This window comes from Miscanthus floridulus, chromosome 1 (genome assembly GCF_019320115.1).
Source record: "Miscanthus floridulus cultivar M001 chromosome 1, ASM1932011v1, whole genome shotgun sequence".
Taxonomy (NCBI): domain Eukaryota; kingdom Viridiplantae; phylum Streptophyta; class Magnoliopsida; order Poales; family Poaceae; genus Miscanthus; species Miscanthus floridulus.
Genome location: NC_089580.1, coordinates 164,463,448 through 164,487,478, shown reverse-complemented (window position 1 = coordinate 164,487,478; position 24,031 = coordinate 164,463,448). Strand labels below are relative to the sequence as shown.

Sequence of the window (24,031 nt, the reverse complement as noted above, 5' to 3'; positions counted from 1 at the left end):
ATTAATATTCAATCATGGACTAATTAGGCTCAAAATGTTCGTCTCGCGATTTCCAACAAAACTGTGTAATTAGTTTTTTTTCGTCTACATTTAATGCTCCATACACGTATCGTAAAATTCGATGTGATGGCTACTGTAGCACTTTTTGAAAAAAAAAATTTGGAACTAAGCAAGGCCAAAGCAAATGGTCGGCCCGAATTTACCAAATCCGGCCCGTCCCCTGTCGCTATGTATGCCCTTGGTTTCCACAAAGGAAAATGGTCCGGTCAGCGGCGAAGCCCGGACTGTTCCAGCCGAGCAGATATTTTTCTCTCACGTATGGATATGGCTACTTCAGGAAGGAGGCATTGGCGTACTACGCTACGCCTCAACCTCAATTAAATTAAAAGAAGAAGAAGAAACGAAGCATGAGATCGCGTTCTCGTCATCGGTGACCATGTTGCAGCACTGATAGTAGGAGATTAGTAATAAGCAAAATGAGCTAGCTGGTCCTAGAATGACCAATCGGACGAGTGCCGGAACCATCTCGAGTCGAGTCTGGTGGCCCTCGTCCTGCCTGTTTCTTCGCTTTCAGAAGCGAGCGAGCAGGGACCAAGAACGCATTCCACTGGTGAGAAGTGAGACGTTTCCGTGGGGACCACGGAGTCCCAGGCCCAAAATGGCCCTCCCGGCTTCGCCACACCACAACTAGAGAGCTACTCGACCGGCGGCGACGCATACATTCGCGGGACCTGACGATAGATTTTTACACCCCGAACACTCCGGATTGGAGTCCTCCGCGGCCAACCATGGAGAAAAAAAAAATCCTCTAGTCCAGAGTCCCGATGGCGACCCTGGCCTGGCCCCGGCAACTTGGAGCGGGAAAAGGCACCGGGCTCAAGTGATCGTGGTCGGCTGATGGTTAGCGCCTCGCAGGCTCGCAGACAGGCGATTTTGGCAGCACCGAACCCCCGTAGGCACCACAGCGCTGTTTTCGCTTTCGTTCGTACGCGATGCGGATCCCGGAGGAGTCCAGAACGCGGCCCGTATCCGTCACCGCCGATTTCGACGCGGACGCGCGCAAACAAGCTGCAAATCCCCAACGTCATTATAATGCCTTGCCACTGCCAGGGTATGTCTGTGACTCGCACGACACGGTCACATACAGCAGCAGGTAGCCAGCAGCATCCCAACTCTCTCTCTGGTCTCATGCGGCAGCAGCTTGTCATAGAGACAGCCTTGCCCAGAAAAAGGAGAGAGAGAGAGCGGAGGGATCGGACAGCGAGAGACAGCTGCGTGTCAGATCGAGTGGCTAAAAATTCGGTTGTTAGAGTAAAACAAATCAACCGGTCGTCACATAGCAATTCTGTTATTTCATCGCATGTGAGACAGTCAATAAGTCGATACTAGGCCGCATGACAGTCATGTAAATTAGATATGGAATATGAGTCTTCTGTTACATGGCTTTGATGGCGAGAAGGTTTTACGTATTGCAGACTCAGGAATGAAGACTACGGCAGTTTTGTATTGACACATGTTTTGCTGCAAATTTTGCTTAGTAATTATTTCACTTGGTTCCTTGCTTTGTGGAACCAAAGGTGCAGAATCCTGATGAACGCCTTCTTTGAATTGGAAGACTGATGAACGTTACTGCGAGCGAATTTCTTTCGTGGTGAATCATGTATGTGTGTGTATGTGTGTGTGTGTGTGTGTGTAGGAATTGGTCCATGAAATCGTCAGCGCTTATCATGGTTTGCTTTGATGTGTGGAACTGTGGATAAGGCCCAACAAGAGTACCCTAACTTTTTGGGCTTTACTTTGCTCGACGAAGGCCTCGCTGACACGTGCGGTGCGCACGCTAAGCTGTCTGTTCACCCAGACGGGGAAAAGGTAGAAAAGCTCGCGTTTCTCGTCGCCCGCCTGCCGCCGCCGCCGCCGCTTGAGGAAGTCGAGCAGATCGTGTTAGAGGAAGATGAATGGTGACTTCCAGAGTGAGGTGAGCTTCAATCCCAGTACATTCTTCAGATGGATTTTTGTTGAATCTCATGTTGGTTTGGAACCCTATTTTGTATTTTCCCTCCCGTTCACATGGAGATCTTGATGCATCTCAGGGCAAGGGAGCAGCTTTAGGATCGTAACCCGAATCATCCGTGGTTACTTGGTGCACCCGGCTCGCGCTCGGTGGCAATGGCGGAGACCACGAAGCCGCCAGAGTTGTGGCGGAGTACCCTCAACATCGCCAACCTCCCTGAAGAGATCCTCTCGGAGATTTTCCTCTTGCTGCCGCCGAAATCCGTCCTCCTGTCCCGCGCCGTCTGCAAGGCATGGCGCCAAATCACTTCCGACCGCGCCTTCCTCCTCTCCCACCACCGCCGCCAACCTCAGCGGCGCCTCCTCACCTTCGTCCGCGACGTGGGAACTCGCCATGACAACCTGGGACTTGTTGACTACTGCGTCGAAGCTCTTGACTTCCGCAAGCGCGAGTTCCGGTCCGTCGTTCGCTTCACCTTCGACGACTACGACTGCTTAGCGAGTGCCGTCCACGCTACCTGCGATGGTCTCCTGCTCATGTCCTTCAGAAATCATTTCTATCTCTGCAATCCGACCACACGTCAGTGGGTTTCCGTCTTCCCACCCGCGCTTAAACATGTCAAGGCTGCCGGGCTTTATGTTCATGACTCCGAGTACCGAGTATTGTACTACCGAGAAATTGGTTTGGAAAGTACATTCTACATCAGCTCGGTGGGATCAGGGAGTGAGAGGTGCATTAGACCCCATTCCGTCGTTGGCATTTGTGAGAAAATTGATGGCGAACAGGATCTGATGCTATAGACTTTGATGAGCCTTTCCTATTCCATGGCAACATGCACTGGGCGATTTCCTTGCCCAATTGCAGTTACATACTGGTGTTCGACACCATAGCTGAAGTGTTCTGGTTGTTGGATGCACCTGTTAAGAATTTAGCTTTGGTGTCATCCTTGCTTGAGATTGATGGCATGCTTTCAATATCGAACAGTAATGTCGGTGGATCAAAGGTGAATCTTTGGCTTCTGCAGGACTACAAAGGTGTGGTATGGGTCCACAAGTATCGCATTAAATTGCCAGTCCTCGAGATAAGCCGCTTTGAAGAACATGGAGGTTGGTGCTCGCATATTCTATCCCGGGAGGGAGATGTGCTGGTTGGTGGTTATCATTGGCAGCTGCACTTTGACAGAAATGGCAATTTACTGGAAAAATTTCAATGCAATGGCCGCTTTCTAAACTTCACTGCAAATGTTTTCAGAGAAAGCCTTGTTCCACATGCACTCTTCCGAGAACAAGAGAATAGAGCTGCACGTGATCCACCTTTCTTCTGGGGGCTGTAGAGTGTAATATGGTTTTCCATCATTCCACCTACTAATTTACACTTTTGAGTATCTAATTATCTATGCAAGAGGCTTTACTGTTAGTAGATGGAGCTTAAACTAACTAGCTTCTTTGCTATCTGTTTCTAGTTTATGTGTTGTGGTAGTGGTAGTAACCAACTGGTCTGCATGAATGTAAGATGTTTGATGTGCTCTTTAGTTGGGTACAATTAGTTCTGTTTTAATGCCTCAGTGATCTGGTCCAGTGAATATGGGATTTTGCTGCTCTTACAACTTGAATGGGGAAACATTCAGGTACTGCAAAGGGTAATGCCTCAGTGATTTTGTCTAATGAATTTGGGATCTTGCTGCTCTTAAAACATGAATGGGGAAACATTCATGTTGATCTAGATTTTAATTTTTAGTACGCCCATGAGTTCATCTCCTGAACTGAAAAATGTCTGGGATCATGCACTTTATTTTACCATTTATATAACACTGATAGTGAAAGGTCACTGTCCAAGTGTCCATTTCTCGTTGCGGATGTTTATCTCAGATAAGGTTCTTCATTAGGTGACATTTCTGGCCATGAACATCCTGATGGCCGCTTGTCTTTTATGGTTTTGAAGTGATTTTATGGTTCTGAAACAAAACAGCTGAACACTGCAGGACTGTTCTAACTGTTTTTCCTCTTCACAATTCTTTCCCTTGAACAAAAGATGTGCTGTTTATCCTGGAAGTTATTCTAGTGCTTGATCATAGAGCAGCATTGATGCCCAGTTAAGTGATAGCTGGAAAGCTGCCATCCACCAAAACAGAAGATGAAGTCTACTTTGGCGCGAGCTCTCACTTGCATTATCCACTGCATGTGAAAACTGTGGCATTTGTGATGAACTCTTGAGGTCTAGGTACTTGATATGTTACTTGGAGTTGGAGCACAGGATAGAGGCTATGATAGATAGGGTGTGATATACTGATCACAAGGGTCAAAGTATACCCTACAGTGTCTGCACTTTCAGAATCTGGATTTGTTTTTTTGTATGTATGCATTTGACGTATAAATCGACTGAATCCTTTGGTTGGTTTTGTCTTACCTTTTAGGTGCGACTGAGGAACCGAGTCTTCTCTAGGAGTCTAGGTTGAATTCGATGTTTCTGGTACAATATTTTACTGCTCTTGTTTGTTAAACTGCATTGAGGATTTGAGGTACATGCAGAAGCATCGAATTTCTTCATTCCGTTCCAGATTATGCAAGGCGCTTTATTGGTCTATATGTTCTTGTAACTGATGTCTATTGTCTATATATTATGCACGCATCTGCAATGTTTCAGAATTCAGACTGCATTTTTCAGTGCGATTTTTTTTTTTTTGCCGTCGTGCTAGGTAATGTGCCTATCTGGCTCTCAGCCGCAGCCCGCTGGTCGGTCTGTATGGCTGGAATGGACAAACGGTGTACCAAGTTTTTGCCTTTGTGGAGTTAACAGAAGCCTTCACGGTTTCCTTCACCGAAGATTTTCCCGCCCCAGACAATTCTTAGGCATGGGCTACTTCATCGTACATTCACTGGAACGCAGTGCTGCTTTCATCCGTTTGAATGTAAAGACAACAAGAAGAAAAGAAGAAATGAACTGAACTGTGTTTTCCATTAATTAATCTTTCAAGAAGTTGCACGGCTCGTCAATACCAGCCTTCGTGGCCCAGTGTGCACTAACAAATAGACAGAGCCCAAGTCATCGTGGCCCACGCAGCGTGTCTAGAAGGCGAGATTCCACAATCCGGAAGGGATACCAATCTCGTAAATAGCCGCGAACCCCGGTGGCGAAGCCCGGAGCTGGCGCTCGAAAATATCTCGCCGCGGCACGAGCTCTGGAACCTTCACTGGCCCCAACGCCCGACGACCAAAGCACACACCCCTCCTATTTCAGAGAAAGAAGAGAGGAGATATTTTGCTCACGCCCTCCCCGCGGAATAAAAACTTTTTCTCTCGCTTCCTTTCCTTGAATCCATCCATCCATCTCTCGCCTCCCTTCCAAATTCGATGCCTTTGTAGCGCTGCTGCCTCGCCCTGCGTCGTCGTCGCGGGGGTCCCCGGTTTCGCTTGCTGCTCGCTGCGCTTCCAACAACATCATGGACGGGGGATCCGGCAATGCCTCCGGCGGCGGCGCATCGACGTGCTGCTACTACGCGCTCCTGGGCATCCGCAAGAACGCCTCCGCCACCGACATACGCTCTGCGTACCGGAGGACTCGCGATGGTGAGTTCGCTTGCTGTGCATGCGCGCGCGGCGGCCTCGCGCCGGTGTTTGATCGATTGGGTTCTGTCTGTGTGTTTCCCCCTCTCCTCCCGAACAGACCTGCTCACATGTTCCGATCTCTTGCCGTGGGCGCGCAGAAGTGGCACCCGGACCGGTGGGCCAGCGACCCCGGCGCGGCCGGCGAGGCCAAGCGGCGGTTCCAGCGGATCCAGGAGGCATACTCCGGTTAGGCCTACTACCTGTTTGGTTATACTTGGCTTTCACGAGATTTGATCGAATTGCTTGTTTGGTTGGCGCAGTTCTGTCGGACAAGGGGAAGAAGGCCATGTACGACGCCGGGCTCTTCGATCCCCTCGACGACGACGACCAGGTGAATCAGCACTCGGTTTAGTTTCCTGTCCTCTTTTTTTTTTTTTTTTTGATCTGTCTAGTCAACGAACGGTAGTTTTAGCCCATCTTATCAACTGAATTTTTGAATTTTTGCCGTGCAATTACACCGTCTTATAACTATATTTACATCGTCTTATTAAAATATTTACAATGACTGTTTTAGTGTAATTTATTAAACATAGTGATGCAATTTAGAGATAATACAAATATATGTCAAAATTTTCAAATAAATTTACAGATTATTTCTATTGAATACAAAAATCAGAGAAGATATATCAAATTATTCACAAATTGTTCAAAATTTTCAGAACAAATTACAAATTTTAAACAAATTCCAGTGGGACCCACACTCCCCACCCTTGTCCCTTCCCTTCCGGCCTTCCTTGAGCCGCAACCATTGCCGCACCCGCGCTCGACCTCCTCGTCGCTGGTCCCCGCGCTGCGCCTGCCGGGGCCGCCCTCACCCTCCTCGTCGCCGGCCGCCAGCCCCGTGCCCGCCATGGCCGGAGCAGCGAGCTCCGAGGCCGGCCGCTCCTGCTGCTTCGCCGGCCGCGCTGTCCGCCTGAGCCATCCGCGCCCATCCGACGGCCAAAACAGTCGGTTGACAGAGGCTTCCAAATCAACGGGTTGATGCCTAGCAATTCTATTTTTTTTTCCTGATTCCTGCTGCTTATTGTCTCGTCGAAATCAATCAAATCCTTTTGCCATTTTGTGCGCGAATATTATATGTGTATCATGTAGCCTGATGAAAAGAAAAGAAAAGAAATTAATTTCCCTGCTGTGCTCTCGGACTTCCAGGATTTCTCCGACTTCATGCAGGAGATGCTGGTGATGATGGATAACGTGACAAACGAGGTAGGCGCAACGCAACGCAACCACCCACCACCACGCGGATTTATTATTTGTTTATTGTAAATTGCAATTGACCTTAGCTTCCATGCAGAAGCCGGACACGCTGGAGGACCTGCAGAAGATGCTGGAGGACATCGTGAACGGCGACGGCGGTGGCGGTGTAGGCGGGCGGATGCCGCCGCCGCCGGACGGTGCCCGTCGAACGCGCGTCGCGCCCTACCCGCAGCCGCAGCAGGCGCGCAGGTGACCGGCGCGCCGGTGTACGAGATGTACACGCGCCCGCCGTAGCTGCGGAGCACTGTACGCTTTTGGTGAAAGGGACCGGAGAAAGATGAGGAGCAAGCAACGGGAGGAGGCTCTGGAAAAGAAGAATAAAAATTTCACCCTTTTTAGGCCATCTGATGATCTGATATAGGAGTAATTTACGCCTCCTTTCTGTAGCGGTGGTCGATTGTGCAAGCTGTGGGGTTGGGTGATTGGGTCGGGTGGTGTTGGATACCGGCCGCGCCGCCGCAACAACTGCCGGACGCGTGGCCGGGGACTCTGATTTGTTGTCTCGTCGACATTTCGATTTCGTGCCCAAATTGTCGCTCACTGCTGCGTGTCGTGTGTTGCAGTCTCTGTCGTCGATTTTCAAGCTTTGTTTTTTTTTTATCGGGATTTTCAAGCTTTGTTAATCGCCCGTCCCCGGCGCCGACCGGCCTGGCAACGTTGGCGTCTTCCGGTAACTAGAAAGCAGCCGGACGTGGCCTTAGCAGCATGGTGCGTCAGGCTCGCTGGTCAGCCGGCTTTTTCTGTTTATTAGAAAAAGTGTTTTCTCATAATAAACAGTGTTTTTAACATAAATAATAAATAATTTAGTTTAACCGAACACTCTCATGCTATGCTGTGGATATTGATGTGGCTCCTCGCATCGATTGGAGTGTGATGTCTGTGAGCTGAAATGAGGGCAGGCCCGAGTTCGTCGTTGCACTAGTGGCGCGAGTTCCACACACATAGGTGCAGACTCCCAACGTGAAGCCTCGTCGCCCGCAGCAGTCTTATCTCTTCACCGCTTCTGCACAGGCCGGGTACTTCGTAAAAAAAATAGAGGAATTTCTCGCATGCCATTAAAAAAAAAAGATCGTAATACCCTACGTGTTTCTGGAAAAGTTCAGCGGTCTTCAACACTACTGCTCTAACTTTTTTATGCCTTTCAGGCCACTGCCGTCAGTTTGTGCTCCAACGCCGTCGAACTGTAGGTGTGAAAAGTCAAAAATACCCTTAAGTCTAAATGTGTCATTAATTTTTTTACCATCTTAACGACTTCAAATGAAAAAACTCAAAACTAGAAGATGTAAATCTCGTCAAGATCTATAATTTTTATATAAAAATTATCTTCATTTAATTCCAACAAAAATATGATTTGATATGATTAATATATCTTAGAAAAATCATATTTTTTGTGAAATTAAATTAAGATAATTTTTATATGAAAATTATAGATCTCGACGAGATCTATAACTTTCTAGTTTTGAGTTTTTTTCATTTGAAGTCGTTAAGATGCTCAAAAAAAATTAATGGCATATTTATACTTAAGGGTATTTTTGATTTTTCACACCTACAGTTGACAGCTGACGGCAGTGGCATGGAGGACACAAAAAAGTTGGAGCAGTGGCGTTGAAGACCGCCGAACTTTTTCAGGGGCACACAGAACATTGTGATCTTTTTTAATGGCACACAGGAAATTCCCAAAAAAATTCCACCGATCCCCAATCTCGCTCTCTTTGATCACATCCTCGTCGGTCTTCTGTCGCCCCATCCGCATCCGCATCGTCTCCGGTCGCCGCATCCTCGTCGCCGCTCGCCCTATCCGCATCGTCGCCGATCGCTGGGCCGCGGGAGGCGGGAGCGCAGGCTCACTCGTGCGGTGGCGCACGACGTCCACCTCCTCCTCTGGCCTGGCCCCTCCCTTGCATCCTGCGCCGGGCCAGGGGAGCCGGGAATGCAGGCCCTTCCTCCATGTGACGTCGCCAAGACTCATCCGACAACGCAAAGGTGGAGCACGGCTTTCGCGCCGACCTGCAGAGGCTCGTTGCTCCTCGTCGACGCTGCCCTCTGCTGTCGTCGCGCCGCCTCCCACAACCTTGCCTCCTACCAGGTGAAGGCGGAGCGGGCTGGATCTGAGGGCCTGTGCTGAGGACCCTCAAGTTCCGTCAAGGTATTCCTCCTCCAAAAATCACAACATCTCTATTCTGAAAAAAACTTCAATCTTTCCATGAGCATTGTAAGCAAATAAAAAAAGAGGTTAACTACATCGTGCACCAACGTGTGAAGAGCATGCTGAGCCTTTGGACTGGGTTGTACAGGAATAATCCGTTATAGTGCTCAGAAAATTAAGTTAGGCACATCTGATCCACCCTGTCGATGGCCTAGACATTTACGAAAAATATGGCTCAACTACTATTATGCTCAGAAATCCTGTTGCTGTGCTAGTGCTTTTTTCATTAAGAAGAATGGCTTTTGTTTCTCAAATTTTATAGTCCCTTCTTTTTTATGTCATATCAGTTCATCATTTGCATGAGAATCAAGTGTTTTACTCTTATTGCAGTGCTATTTTGTCAGGCAATCCTTGGATGGCAAGGCGGCAACGGGGCACATGGGCCTAGCCGGTTCATTCGCCACTTGCGAATGAAGCGTGCCTTGGGAATCCCTTCAAGCCATAGGATGTGGCCTGCAAAGCAGATGCGCAGTCGGGATCATCGTCGTGGAACTTGATGGGACCGTAAGCTTAACTACGTCAGCCTTCGAAGGACAGGATTTTGCTCAAGATACACAGAAAGGGGGTTGAAAGCTCTAGTTTAATTTTGGTGAATTGATAGAACCCTAAGTGCTAACCTAGTTTATCAAGTGATCATGATATAGGTAGCACACTTCTAAGTGGTGAAGCAAATGAAGAATCATGACATGATGATGGTGATGCCATGGTGATGATCAAGTGCTTGTACTTGAAAAGAAGAAAGAGAAAAACGAAAGGCTCAAGGTCAAAGGTATAAATGGTACGAGCTATTTTATTTTAGTGATCAAGACACTTAGAGAGTGTGATCACATTTAGGTTTGATAGCCGTACTATTAAGAGGGGTAATACTCGTATCGGAATGCGGTTATCAAAGTGCCACTAGATGCTCTAACTCATTGCATATGCATTTAGGATCTAGTGGAGTGCTAACACCATTGAAAATGTTTGTGAAAATATGCTAACACATATGCACAAGGTGATACACTTGGTGGTTGTCACATTTGAGCAAGGGTTATGAACTTCACCGGCGGAGTGTCCGCCCATAAAGTACGGACAGTCCGACGGTGCCACCGGCATCCTAGATAGAAAAGATGGAGGTCACTATAAGTGACCGGACGTTGGTCTCTGAAGGACCAGCGCGTCCGGTCAGTAGCAGCAGAAAAAGCGCAGCGTCGGTCATCGACCGAACGCTGGCACAGAAATGACCGGACGCTGGCTGGTTGCGTCCGGTCACACTGACATGATCGTGCACAGAGGAGTCGCCGAGTGACCGAACACTGGGTGTGTCCGGTCAAGCATGACTGGACGCGTCCGGTCGTGAAAAGTCGTCTCTGGATGCTTACTGGAAATGACCGAATGTTGGGGTTCAGGGTCCGGTCACTTTGAGCTGCTGCGTCCGGTCATCACTTGACCGTTGAGATCGGACGATCAACATTTGAAGAGAGGGGACACGTGGCACGCATCGCGTGACCGGATGCTGAGGGTCCAGCGTCCGGTCGATATGATCGGAGCGTCCGGTCACCCCGTGTTGTGCCTAGTGAAGGGGTACAACGGCTCTATTTCATGGGGGCTTCTATTTAAGCCCCATGGCTGGCTCAAGTTCACTCTCTTGGCCATTTACATTGACATAGCAACCTTGTGAGCTTAGCCAAAGCCCTCCTACTCATCTCCATCATAGATTCAACATCTTTGTGAGATTGAGAGATAATCCAAGTGCATTGCTTGAGTGTTTGCATCTAGAGGCACTTGATGTTCGTGTTTTGCTACAGAATTCGCTTGTTACTCTTGGTGGTTGTCGCCACCTAGACGGCTTGGAGCAGCGAGAATCATCGAGCGGAGGGTGGTGATTGTCTCTGGCTCCGATCGTGGTGATTGTGAGGGGTTCTTGACCTTTCCCCGGTGGAGAGCCAAAAGGTACTCTAGTGGATTGCTCGTGGCTTGTGTGATTCTCATCTTGTGTTGGTTGTGTGGCACCCTATTAAGGGTTTGGCGTGTGAAGCCAATTAACGTGTGAACCTCCAAGTGAGTGAATCGCCATAACGAGGAGTAGCTTGCTGGCTAGCAAGTGAACCCCGATAAAAAATTATTGTGTTCATCATTTGATTCCGAGGTGATTGGTCTTCATTGGTATTCATTCTTGTGATTGATTGGCTTCTTCCTCGATATAGCGGTATAAACAACTTGCTCACTCTCTTTACTTTACCGTAAACTAGTTGTCAAGCTCTTTAGTGTAGCTAGTTGTGAGAGCTTGTTAGTTTGGTTAGTGTGGCTCTTTAGTTAGCCTTTGAGAGCGCATTAACTTAGTGTAGTGTCATAGCTTTTGTGTGGATAGAAACTATATAAACTAGAATTGTGGTAGGTGGCTTGCTATTTTAGTAGGCTAGCGCAACACTTGCTTCGCCTCATAATTATCTAACCGGTTTATTAAGTGTTGTTGTAGAAAGTTTTAATAGGTTATTCACCCGCCCTCTAGCCATTAGGACCTTTTAGGGGTGCGGATCGATTCGAGTTGATACCTGATTTGGATGAAGAAGAAGGTGTTACAGGTTCATCTTTGCTTGGCGATGAGGATGAGTACGTGCTTGAGACGCAGCCATAGGACATTGTTGCAGTGAGCAGAATTGCTAGGCCATGTGGCAACCAAGGTCGTGGGCGTTTCAGGTAAGCCATCTTAACGTTGCTGATTTTATGGTAACTTGCTGATTTTGTGCACCGGCGGAGCTACGTTGGGGTCAAGCTGGGCTCTGTCCCCCCTTGCCTTCATGAATTTTGCAAAGCCCTATGTTTTGCTCCAAACTCCGCCACTAATTTTGTATATAAATTCTATCATTCTGTGCAGTACGATGCTTCACCAGTGGCGCGAGCTTATTTTTGAGCTGGAGCAGGAGAAGGAAATTTCCAAGGTAAACATGGAGAGCAACAAGCTACAGATGGACAATGTCAAGTTTGAGAAGGAGAGTGGCAAGGTGGAGATGGAGAACGACAAGTTGGAGATGTTGTCTGGCAAGGTCTAGATGGACAGGGTCAAGTTTAAGGAGAGTACTAAGTTAGAGGTGGACAGTGTGAAGTTGGAGGTGGAGAGTGACAAGTTCGACATGCTGTGTGGCACGGTGTAGATGGGTAGTGTAAAGTTGGAGCAGGAGAGTGCCAATGTGGAGATGGAGAGCAACAAGCTGGACATGTCGTGTGCCAAGGTGTAGATGGATACTAGCAAGGAGGAGGTGGACCATAAAGCTAGCTTCTCTGATCTAGAAACTGATGATGAGGGATGTTGGTTTCAGGATGGTGTGGACTTGCGAGGCCATTCACAGTTGGAAGATGACGACTTAAATGAACAGGTAACAGACATGTTCACTAGCTTCATTCCTGCGTATGAAGATGTTTTCAAGAGTTCCAAACGTTAGAACCATTGGGCTACAACACGCAAGATCGTAGTCAAGGTATTGGTAATATTTTTATTGTAACTCCACCCTAGTGCTGGTGGTACTGATGGGTTGTTGGTTGTTTGCACTCATGGTACTTGATGGTATTTTGGTTGCTTGCACTGATGGTTTATGTTGGACTGGTTTGGTTCATTTTGATTTGCAGTGCTTGCATGTATCTATGTTATGGTTTACTTTGTGAGTTGCAATGTTAAATGACACACTAAGGAATTACTAGTTTATCGCTGCCACATGATACGGAGACTTTATACATGGTCTCATATATACAGAGAATTTATACATGATCATATATAGAGAATTTATACATGATCATACATATACAGAGAATTTATACAACGCAAAAGCATCACAAGCGATGTTTACATGAACATGACCATTAAGTGTTCAACAACTCAAAAGCCCTTTGAACTAGCTGGCTATCACAACTTAGAGCTGTAGGGAGCATGCCTTGTGCCTCTAGCCTCTCTTTGTTCATGTGAGGGATCTTGTACTGTACCTATTGCCTCCATTATCCTTCATAACTTCAATCATGCATGTTTGTAGTGTGAGGAATACCCTATTGAGAAGGATGGGGTTGTAGTTTTGATATTCATTGTACACATTCTGGATGAGCTCGTCCATGTTTCTAGATGTCGTTCTATCCGTTAGCGACTGAAGAGAAGCAAAGAAACCAAGGTCAAGGTAGTTCATATTAGGAGAATTAGGAGGTTGGTTCATTAGGCGTATATCGAGGCCTGTTCGGGCTACTGCTGTAGCAAAAACTACATCATCTACTGGTACATGAGAAGGAGCATTGTCCTGTTGTATCCATATTGTGTCATGCCTTGCTTCTCTAGGCCAACGAGCTTGTATTGTCGGTATGAGTTTGCCAATCATATAAGTTCTCATTATTTGTCTATCAACCTTCATGGTCTTTGTGATAGGTGTGCCCCTTAGTCTGTTGCCACTTCTCCTTTTTGCTGGTTCCTATAATTAAAAAGAATGTTATTTCAAATAACATAAAAGGGATTGCAAGTATTATTCAAACAGAGATTAATACTGTTCGCACAAAAGCACATATGCCTAGCTTCCCATCAAAATAGCAACTGCAACTCCCTTCAGCATCAAACCTGAGCTTTCCAACATCAGAATAAAACATGAGTTTGTGAATGGCATTCTTATTTTGCACTGTCCTATGTGGGTCTTGTTCATCTGGATGCATGTACATAGTCATATTCTTCTTTGTCCCATTGAACCACTTCTCATCTAAGTGAATAATATTTTTCATTTCCTTGAACTTGGGATTGTCTGGTAGAGTACTTTCTTCTAGCATAGAGAGAACCCACCGCAGCCTTGCATGTTTGTTTTCTTCCTTCAAATAAGGCTTCAATAAGGTAGAGTGTCGTCGTAGCAAGCCTTCTTTGAACAACCTATGTAGAGAGCTTTTATTGATATTAAGAGCAGTTGCTAGTGACCTTATGGTACCCCTTCTGTTTAAGGGAATATCAACAACCCTTGTGAGGTCCACTTGAATTCACTTGAATTTTTTTACGACCACAATTCTTAGGTCGCAAAGATTTGACATCTACAAGTATGCCTTGTTCCAAACATTTTTTTTGCTCTCTGCCATACCCGTTGTATTGTACGCACATGGATATTGTACTTTGCAGCAATAAGTGTTGTGCAGTCTCTTTTTAATTTGCCATTATTGCTTAATCGAAGCAAATCTTCATAAATGTCTTGTCATTCTCTTTCTGTCAAAATCCTGACCATATTTGTTGCTTCTTGCTGGGTTTGCTGATCTTCATTGTTATCCGAGTCGGACAACTCCTCTTCATCAAATATGATGTCAACAGCATCTGTGTACATGCCGAAGTCTCGTATGAGATGGTCCCAGGTATCATGTTCTACTTGTAAGGCAGTGTTGTTATTTCCTAAAAAAATATAGATGGTGTGTGCTGATTGTCATTAAATAAATTATCAAACTTTTCACAGGGACAATTATTCTTGCAAACATGACTTAAACCTAAGGGAAATAATCACCTGCATGCAGGTTTCCTTGTTGTTCTGCTAGTGGATCATTCAAATCAAATGGATGGCCAACATTTTCACATGCAGCTGATGATTATGAAAGGCATTGTCACCCCCACAGCTGATAAAGAGAATCCCTGCTGCAAGAGTTTCAGGTGATAGATAAATAAAAACTAAAAATTCGCAGATGTTGCCTGTCATTTTAGTAGAAAGGAAGTAAACATGCCCATGCTATTTTAGGATGGAGAGGTTACATAGAACATGTAGTATAGAAAAGAGTTTCAGGTGACAAAAGATAGTAATGACTAAATTCTCTGATGTTGCTTATGATTTTTAGGACAGAAATAAACCAACACACTAATTTTAGGAGAGGGAGAGGGAGGGGGTGAGGGTGTGTGTGTGTGAGAGAGAGAAAGCTTGAAACAACCCTGTTCGACTTACCCCATATTTGACTTGTTCGGTTTCTTTTTTCAGCCGGAACGGTGTTTTTTTCTCACAACAATTCAGCGGGAACAGTGTTTTTTCAGCCAGTTTCAGCTAAAATTCTGCCAGCCGAACGGGGCCAGTGGCAAACGTGCTTACCTTGATGAATTTCTGCTTGTTCATGAATTTGATCAGGATGGAGACCAAAGCGACCAGATCCCCCAACTTCAATTGCATCCACTACATCTTCGAAGGGATTATGATCCTCTTCATGTTCATTAGGCTTCTTGTTGAGATCTGGCAACTCCTCCCCTCCCTCTGGTACTGTGTTCAAGTCTATTGTCACGGAGGATGCATGAGGAATGGTTCAAATGAGTGGAACGAAGGGTTACCCAGCTTTATTGGCATAGGAGTTAGAGAAATGGCGCTGGAAGCACTAGTATCAAATTTTAGTTTGCCTCTTCTGTGTAAAAATGGAGCGCACTGATATTTTTTGGCGCCAAGTGCTGTTTGCCGCCCACGATTTGGTGTAATGTTTGGTTTATTTAAGTCCAAAATAATGCAGTGCATGTGTAACTGTAGAAAAAGTTGATGTGACAACTGTGTTTTGTTTACTTTAAAAAAATGTGTGTGTGGCATGCCTGCTTCTAATCCAAGAATGAGCATTAATGGCTAGGGGTGTTCAGGTGTGTCGCTAGGTTCCTTAATTCCTGAGCCAAAATCTATAACAACGGACATTAAGGGACGGAGGAAGTAACTTCTGCTTGGCGTCTGACCGTAGGGGCCTGCTGACACATGTTTTCATCTGCATTTGTTTGAAAAATATATTTTGTAATTTGTTCTGAAATTTTTGAACAATTTGTAAATAATTTGACATATATTCTCTGATATCTGCAATCCATAAAAATATTTTTTCCAAAAAATTTGACATATATTTGTATTATCCCCAAATTACATCACTATGTCCAATAAACTATACCGAGGAAATCGTTGTAAATATAGTAAAAGGCAGTGTAAATATAGCTATAAGACAATGTAAGTGTATATGCAAAAATCTAGTTATTGGAAGGGGCTAAAACAACCAGTTGGCTAGATAGACTCAATGATAATCACAGGATGGTTTCACATAACAAAAAACAACCAAGTCGTCTTAGCGCAACAGCTTAATCACTCTACAAAATAGCATTGCAGAGATCTATCCGAATGGATGCCTCCTATTAATAATCAATAAAAAACACAGTTCAGTTCATTCAGGAAATAAAAATAAAAAAAGATTCAGGAAATGCAGACGCTGTAGGGGATTCTTTGACCCTTATGATCAGCATATGACACCCTACCATAGCCTCTATACTGTGCTCCAAGTAACATAATTAGTACCTAGACCTCGAGAGTTGATCACAAATGCCACGGTTTTCACATGCAATGGATAATGCAAGTGAGAGCTCGAGCAAAATAGGCCTCATCTTCTGTTTTGGTGGATGGTAACTTTACAGTTATCACGCAAATTAACTGGGGCATCCATGCTGCCACTTAACTGCTCTATGATCAAGCACTAGAATAGCTTCGTGGATGAACAACACATCTTTTGTTCAAGGGAAAGAATTGTGAAGAGGAAAAAACAGTTTGAACAGTCCTGCAATGTTCAGCTGTTTTGTTTCAAAACCATAAAATCACTTCAGAACCATAAAAGACAAGCAATCATACGGATGTACATGGCCAGAAATATATGGCACCTAATGAAGAGCCTTATCTGAGATAAACAACAGCAATGAGAAATGGACACTTGGACGACCTTTCAATATCAGTGTTATATAAATGGTAAAACAAAGTGCATGATCCCAGACATTTTTCAGCTCAGGAGTTGATCACATGGGCTTACTAAAATCTAAAATCTTGATCAACACGAATGTTTCCCCATTCAAGTTTTAAGAGCAGCAAAATCCCATATTCACTGGACCAGATCACTGAGGCATTAAAACAGAACTCATTGTACCCAACTAAAGAGCACATCAAACATCTTACATTCATACAGACCAGTTGGTTACTACCACTATCACAACACATAAACTAGAAACAGATAGCAAAGAAGCTAGTTAGTTTAAGCTCCATCTACTAACAGTAAAGCCTCATGCATAGATAATTAGATACTCAAAAGTGTAAATTAGTAGGTGGAATGATGGAAAACCATATTACACTCTACAGCCCCCTGAAGAAAGGTGGACCACGTGCAGCTCTATTCTCTTGCTCTCGGAAGTGTGCATGTGGAACAAGGCTCTCTCTGAAAACCTTTGCAGTTTAGTTTAGCAAGCGGCCATTGCATTGAAATTTTTCCAGTAAATTGCCATTTCTGTCAAAGTGCAGCTGCCAATCAAAACCATCAACCAGCACATCTCCCTTGCGGGATAGAATATGCGAGCACCACCTTCATCTTCTTCAAAGCGGCTTATCTGGATGACTGGCAATTCAATGCAATACTTGTGGACCCATACCCCACCTCTGTAGTCCTGCAGAAGCCAAAGATTCACCTTTGATCCACCGATATTACTGTTTGATATTGCAAGCATGCCATCAATCTCAAGCAACGATGACACCAAAGCCAAATTCTTAACAGGTGCATGCAACAACCAGAACACTTCACCTATGGTGTCGAACACCAGTATGTCTCTGCAATTGGGCAAGGAAATCAGCCAGTGCAGGTTGCCATGGAATAGGAAAGGCTCTTTAAAGTCTATAGCATCAGATTCTGCTGCTATCAATTTTCTCACAAATACCAACGATGAATGGGGCCTAATGCACCTCTCATTCCCCGATCCCACCGTGCTGATGTAGAATGTAGTTTCCAAACCAATTTCTCGGTAGTACAATACTCGATACTCGGAGCCATGAACATAAAGCCCAGCAACCTTGACCTTGACATGTTTAAGCGCGGGCGGGAAGACGGAAACCCACTGACGAGTGGTCGGATTGCTGAGATACAAACGATTTCTGAACGACATGAGCAGGAGACCATCGCAAGCACCGTGGACGGAGAACGGTCCGTCACTCACCAACGGGTCGTAGTAGTCGAAGGTGAACCGAACGACGGACCGGAACTCGTGCTTGCGGAAGTCAAGAGCTTCGACGCAGTAGTCAACAAGTCTCAGGTTGTCGTAGTGAGTTCCCACGTCGCGGACGAAGGTGAAGAGGCGCCGCTGAGGTTGGCGGCGGTGGTGGGAGATGAGGAAGGTGCGGTCGGAGGTGATTCGGCGCCATGCCTTGCAGACGGCGCGGGACAGGAGGACGGATTTCGGCGGCAGCAAGAGGAAAATCTCCGAGAGGATCTCTTCAGGGAGGTTGGCGATGTTGAGGGTACTCCGCCGCAACTCGGGCGGCCTCGTGGTCTCCGCCAATGCCACCGAGCGGGAGCCAGGTGCACCAAGTAACAACGGATGACTCGGGTTACGATCCTAAAGCTGCTCCCTCGCCCTGAGATGCATCAAAATCTCCATGTGAACGGGAGGAAAAATACAAAATAGGGTTCCAAACCAAGATGAGATTCAACGAAAATCCATCTGAAGAATGTACTGGGATCGAAGCTCACCTCACTCTGGAAGTCACCATTCATCTTCCTCTAACACGATCTGCTCAACTTCCTCAAGTGGCGGCGGCGGCGGCAGGCGGGTAATGACAAACGCGAGCTTCAACCTTTTCCCCGTCTGGGTGAACAGACAGCTAGCGTGCGCACCGCATGTGTCAGCGAGGCCTTCGTCGAGCAAAGTAATAAAGCCCAAAAAGTTCGGGTACTCTTATTGGGCCTTATCCACACATCAAAGCAAACACTGATAAGCGTCCAGGCTGACGATTTCAAGGACCAATTCCTATAGAGATATACATATACATGATTCACCACGAAAGAAATTCGCTCGCAATAACGTTCATCAGTCTTCCAATTCAAAGAAGGCATTCATCAGGAATTCAGGATTCTGCACCTTTGGTTCCACAAAGCAAGGATCCAAGTGAAATAATTACTAAGCAAAATCGGCAGTGAAACATGTGTCAATAAAAAACTGCCGTAGTCTTCATTCCTGAATCTGCAATACCTAAATCTACTCGCCATCAAAGCCATGTAACAGAAGACTCATATTACATATCTATTTTGCATTTTGCATGACTGTCATTGGGGCCAGTATTGACTTATTGACAGTCTCACATGCGATGAAATAATAATCACAGTGAAATGGACAGTTTCACTTGACAAAAACTAACAGAGGCGTCTTAGCGCTACAGCTTAAGCACTCTACAAAGAAGCACTGCAACAAGAAGAAACATTATACACTACCTAGAATGCAAAATGGGCTAGGAAATTCAGTGAGTGCACGGCTCAGCACTTTGAAACGACACCAAATTCAGGCCGCAATGAATAGTTCCATCTCAACATATACCAGAAAAATGGGCTAGGAAATTCAGTGAGTGCACGGCTCAGCACTTTGAAATGACACCAAATTCAGGCCACAATGAATAGTTCCATCACAACTCTGGTAACAGATACCAGAAGCATAAGGCACCTTTCCTTAATACGTAGATCAGAACCAAATATAGGAATTCCATGCTGCACCAAAAAAAACTACAGACCTACTGACGTACAAAAACAGTTTTCCTTCTATTACCCAAAATTCTTAAATGCACAGAATTGTATTCCTAAATTGGCCCCGTTCGCTGGTCTGAATCTTGGCTGAAACTGGCTGAAAAACACTGTTCTGGCTGAATTGTTGTGAGAGAAAAATACTGTTCCGGCTGAAAAAACAAGTCAAACAAGCCGAATATGTGGACAAGTAAACATAATGCTGTAGAATACCTAAGTATCAGTATCAACTCAGTTTTCACAGAATTGTATCAGTTTTGACTAATACACCGAAGTATCAGTGCTACTAGCCTAGGACTGCAGCAATTGTGGTGCAGGCAGATTTGCCTTATTCCAATCATGCTGTGACAACTTGAACATTTCCAGCACAATGTGTGTTTATTAATAAAATGTTCAAATCAGAGAAATGCATGCAGCTAAAGAGAACAGTAAGCCCTGATCATATCTTGAACATTTCCAAGGCAGCCAACAGTCTGAAACTCTGAACTCTGAAACATAAGGTTCATATCAGCTTTGCGCAAGAAGATATTAGTGTCAGATGAAAATGTCTCTCCCGTTTTCCAAATCAAGAGTGACGATCCAATATCATGACCACACAGCCAAAACTCTCATAGAAATCATAGCCCAATCTAAATAGTCATCAGAGGAAAGGTGGTTTGTTGGGACTATGGTTCTTCATCCCAAGCGAAGCATGAGGAACAAGGCTCCGCTTAAGCATATGTGGACCAATCTCTAGCAAGCTGCAATCACACGGCAAATTTGCCACTGAATTGCCCTCCCTGTCATATCCCAGCAGGCGATTCATGAGATCAACCAGCACATCTCCCTCATGGGACACCACAACAGCAGTCCACAAATCGAGCAATCCAAGGAAACGGCTGATATCTTCCACCGGCAATTCAATGCGGTACTTGCAGACCCAAACATTGGATTTGTAGTCCTCCAGAAACCACAGATCAACCCTTGAGGGCCCGTCATCCCCGAAAGTCTCGCTCCAGCTACTTGACATGGCAAGAACACCCTCCATGTCAAGCAGCTTCACATTTGAGACAAGCTGGTTGTTCACGTTGACGGCAGGAGAAGGCATCAACCGGAACACTTCGGCGACCGTGTCGAAGACGGCTATGGACTCGGGTCTTGACGAGACAGGGGGCCAGTGAAGGTTGCCATGGAGGAGGACGGGCGGTGTGTGCCGCGCAAACCAGGTGTGCCATGAGGAGTGTACTGGGGATACCTGACGACTGACCAGCCTCTGCTTCCTGGTGCCGGCCGCCATGACGTAGTAGTAGTAATTTCCATCTTCGTGGCGCCGGAAGTAGAGCACCCGGTAGTCGTCCGAGATCCTGTGTGAGTAAAGTCCTGCGATGGTGTTGTCGCGGTGAAGGGGTGGGAGGCGACCCCAGTGGCGCGTGGTCGGGTTGCAGAGGAATAGGTGGTCGTCGGAGGATAGGAGGAGGACCCCGTCGCAGGAGCCATGGAGAGCGAGCCTCCTCTCACGGTCACGGGCCATCCACCCATTGCCGTGGCGGGAGAATCTGACGACAGTCTGCAACTCGTTGGCGCGGAGGTCGAAGACCGTGAGCCGGGACTCGCTGACCTCTGGGTCGCGGCCGTCGTTGAGGATGAAGTAGACGAGGGGCAGGGAGGGCTGGCGGCGGTGGTGGGCGAGAAGGAAGCTGCGGTCGGAGGCGAGGCGGAGCCAGGACCTGCAGACGGCGCGGCAGCGGACGACGGCCTTCGGGGGCAGGCGGAGGAGGATGTCGTACATGATGTCTTCAGGTAGATCCAGCCAACCGCCCTGCTGCCGCGGCTGCGCTCTCGCTGCCTCGGCCATCATCGTCGGCGCCCCCCGTCTGTTGGCTGATGCCGACAGGACGTCGCTCCGCGCCCACGCTGCCACAGCCAGGACGAGGCAGTTCGCGGAGCAGAAGGATTGGGGATTTGGGGAAGTTTGGGTAGGTTCGTTGCAATTACAATGGCACTGGACAACGCGAGAACTAACGAGCACGGCGCGTTCAGTGTGGAGGCGCGGGCGCGCGGCACAATGGTCAATGGCCGTCGTGGGGCCGGGGCAGGCCGGAACGCCGGAGTGTCTCCAGAGAGTTCAGAGTTTATACCAAGGTCCAGTTTAGTTTGCAAAAAATTTTACAAAATTTTTCATATTTTTCGTTACATCAAATCTTTGGACGTATGCATGAAGCATTAAATATAAATAAAAAATAAAACTAATTACACAGTTTAGACGAAATCCACGAGACGAATCTTTTAAGCCTAATTAGATTATGATTGGACACTATTTGCCAAATAACAACGAAAACGCTACAATACTCATTTTGCAAAAAAAAATTCATCTAAACAAGGCCCAATTTTGACGAAATGGCGAGTGCAGCAGCTGCCTCGGGTGGCCTAGCTTTTCTCCGCAACATATGAAATGAAAGCAAGAAACAAAAGATAACTGCAAGAGCTACCCGGTGCTTGTTTGAATCTCCTAAAATAAAAAAGGATATAGTTTTTAATTAAACGTGATTTATTAGATTTTAAGGGAATGGAGTTATTAGTTTGTTTAGGTCTGAGTGCATATTAGTCTATTACACTTTTTGGATAGCACAAATGTGTGGCTTATAATGTTGATGGATACGATCTACTATGTCCGCTGCTAAATAACTGTTTTTTCCCCGTAAGTTTAACTAAATTTATAGAAAATACGTGCAGTATTTATATTTTTAAATAAATTTATTATAAAAATAGATTTCACGATCTAACTAATGATATTAGTTGTGTATCATAAATATTAATATTTTTTATATAAAATTAGTTAAGATTATTTCTCGAAAAGCGAGAACGAATAATTGTCTGTTGGACATTAAAGTGATGGTTCTTTGCTGGCGGACACCTACTTTGGAGTATTTTGCCAGAAGACACTCTGGTTCATTGAAATTAGGCCACATGACACTGCGGTCCGGTTACAGCCGGTTGAGGAGAGAGAACACTTCATTTTGGATATCCGGTGCCCCTGAACCACACTTCGGTTCGCCTCGAACCTGGCCTGGTTGGACCCACAGGAACCCGTCCGTTATCATCGTGCACGGAAAGTAGCTGAAACGGAAATACATATAAAGGAAAAACACAGAACCTTGAACCATCCTGCACGCGGCTCCTGTAGGGCCGCCGTTTGAGCCGGGCGTGGAGCGGAGTGGCGAGGGAGACGAAGGGCTGCTGAGGCTGTGGACGCGAGGACGCAGTGACGTCGGGAGGGGAGGGGACCGCGGCTGGGAGCGCGAGCGTGCTAGGGGCGGCGTTGGAGGCAGGTGCGCCGCGTGTCCGGCGGTGGAGCAGGCAAGGGTGCGCGAGAAGCTTCAGGAATTGGGTCGTTCGTGCTCCAAGCGGCATCGCCGCTAGCGACACCCACCGACCCGTGCAGGCACCGCCGCCGCATCGGACAGCACAGGTGGTGGTAGATCCGACCGCCGCATCAGCCCCCGTAGGCACTGGGGGGAGAAAGAGGAGACGCGTCGTCCGTGCAGCCACGCGGCGGCATCCACGCGCGCCGCTACCAGGGGAGAGGAAGCTTCATCGGCCATGGAGAGGAAGATGGAGGCGACAAAGCGGGGGGGGGGGGGGCAGGCGGAGGCAGCGAGGCGGCGGCTGGGGAGAAGAAGAGAGAGGCGACCATGCGGAGGAAGATGTACTTTCCGTTTCAGCTACTTTATAGCAGGATGGTTCAACCGGCTCGGACGGCGGCTCTGCAGGAGCCGCGTGCAGGATGTTGCTGCTGATACTGAGGTCAATCAGATCAGGTTGGGGCGGACTCAAGTGTGGTTCAGGGGCACCGGATGTCTAAAATGAAGTTTCCTCTCTCCTCAACCGGCCGTAACCAGACCGCGGTGTCTTGTGGCCTAATTTCAACGAACCAGAGTATCTTCTAGCAAAATACTTCAAAGTGGGTGTTCATCAGCAAAGGACCATCACTTTAGATGTCCAATAGACAAGTATCCCTAATTATTTAGGCACAGAGGGAGTACGTGGCAAACGCTCGTCGGATTTATAGGATTTAAGGGTGTGTGAGCCATTTTGAATGCCTGTTTGGTTGCTTGTCACCCACATCACCCTATGCCAAGACCAAAACGAGGATGTCACAACTACTAAAGTAGATGTTTTGTTGCTTAGAAAGTTTAGGCCTGTTATAACTTTTTCAACTAGTTTAGGGTAGAAAATTTCTCCATAAGTGTGGTGTTCGATTTCCTGGCCATAGGTGCACATGTAGTGAAATACGACTAGGAAACAAACACACACAAAGACGACTCAGTAGCACCTCAAGTCCTCGGTTCGACTCTCCATGCGAACGAATACTCCAGGATTTAATGGTGTTTGTGCTTTCAGTGGTTGACAAGGTTCCCGTCAACAACGAGACACCTTTTGTGACTTCGTTAATCTTGA

General features: G+C 46.6%; 2 protein-coding genes and 3 pseudogenes across 4 annotated transcripts; 2 read left to right on the top strand and 3 right to left on the bottom strand.

Moving 5' to 3' along the window:
- Nucleotides 1-1,763: 1,763 nt before the first annotated feature.
- On the top strand, nucleotides 1,764-5,055 carry LOC136546407 (F-box protein At5g49610-like; annotated as a pseudogene).
- A 196-nt stretch (nucleotides 5,056-5,251) lies between these two features.
- On the top strand, nucleotides 5,252-7,469 carry LOC136546418 (uncharacterized). 3 transcript variants are annotated; one of them, XM_066538413.1, is made up of 4 exons: nucleotides 5,252-5,802; nucleotides 5,877-5,947; nucleotides 6,766-6,822; nucleotides 6,900-7,469. In XM_066538413.1, exons 1-4 carry the CDS (start codon nucleotides 5,451-5,453, stop codon nucleotides 6,957-6,959), a joined length of 540 nt encoding a protein of 179 aa, XP_066394510.1. In that variant the 5' UTR covers nucleotides 5,252-5,450; the 3' UTR covers nucleotides 6,960-7,469. The 3 variants fall into 3 exon arrangements, with proteins under 3 accessions (XP_066394510.1, XP_066394505.1, XP_066394496.1); XM_066538408.1 differs by having other exon boundaries at nucleotides 5,262-5,802; nucleotides 6,914-7,469; XM_066538399.1 differs by having other exon boundaries at nucleotides 5,271-5,802; nucleotides 6,911-7,469.
- A 4,334-nt stretch (nucleotides 7,470-11,803) lies between these two features.
- LOC136466606 (uncharacterized) lies at nucleotides 11,804-15,381 on the bottom strand (annotated as a pseudogene).
- A 1,557-nt stretch (nucleotides 15,382-16,938) lies between these two features.
- On the bottom strand, nucleotides 16,939-18,577 carry LOC136466600 (F-box protein At3g22700-like; annotated as a pseudogene).
- Nucleotides 16,939-21,636, bottom strand: LOC136500568 (F-box protein At5g49610-like). The gene is made up of 2 exons (XM_066495946.1): nucleotides 18,554-21,636; nucleotides 16,939-18,438 (listed from the first exon to the last, which is right to left on the bottom strand). The coding sequence occupies exon 1, from the start codon at nucleotides 21,429-21,431 to the stop codon at nucleotides 20,235-20,237; it is 1,197 nt and encodes a 398-aa protein (XP_066352043.1). The 5' UTR covers nucleotides 21,432-21,636; the 3' UTR covers nucleotides 16,939-18,438; nucleotides 18,554-20,234.
- Between the last annotated feature and the right edge of the window lie 2,395 nt (nucleotides 21,637-24,031).

Excerpts from the sequence above, each read along its gene's own strand:
- LOC136546418 (XM_066538399.1), top strand. The coding sequence starts at position 5,451 with ATGGACGGGGGATCCGGCAATGCCTCCGGCGGCGGCGCATCGACGTGC. Across the intron at positions 5,948-6,765 it reads CCCTCGACGACGACGACCAG|GATTTCTCCGACTTCATGCA; the intron begins GTGAATCAGCAC and ends TCGGACTTCCAG. Across the intron at positions 6,823-6,910 it reads TGGATAACGTGACAAACGAG|AAGCCGGACACGCTGGAGGA; the intron begins GTAGGCGCAACG and ends GCTTCCATGCAG.
- LOC136500568 (XM_066495946.1), bottom strand. The coding sequence starts at position 21,431 with ATGATGGCCGAGGCAGCGAGAGCGCAGCCGCGGCAGCAGGGCGGTTGG.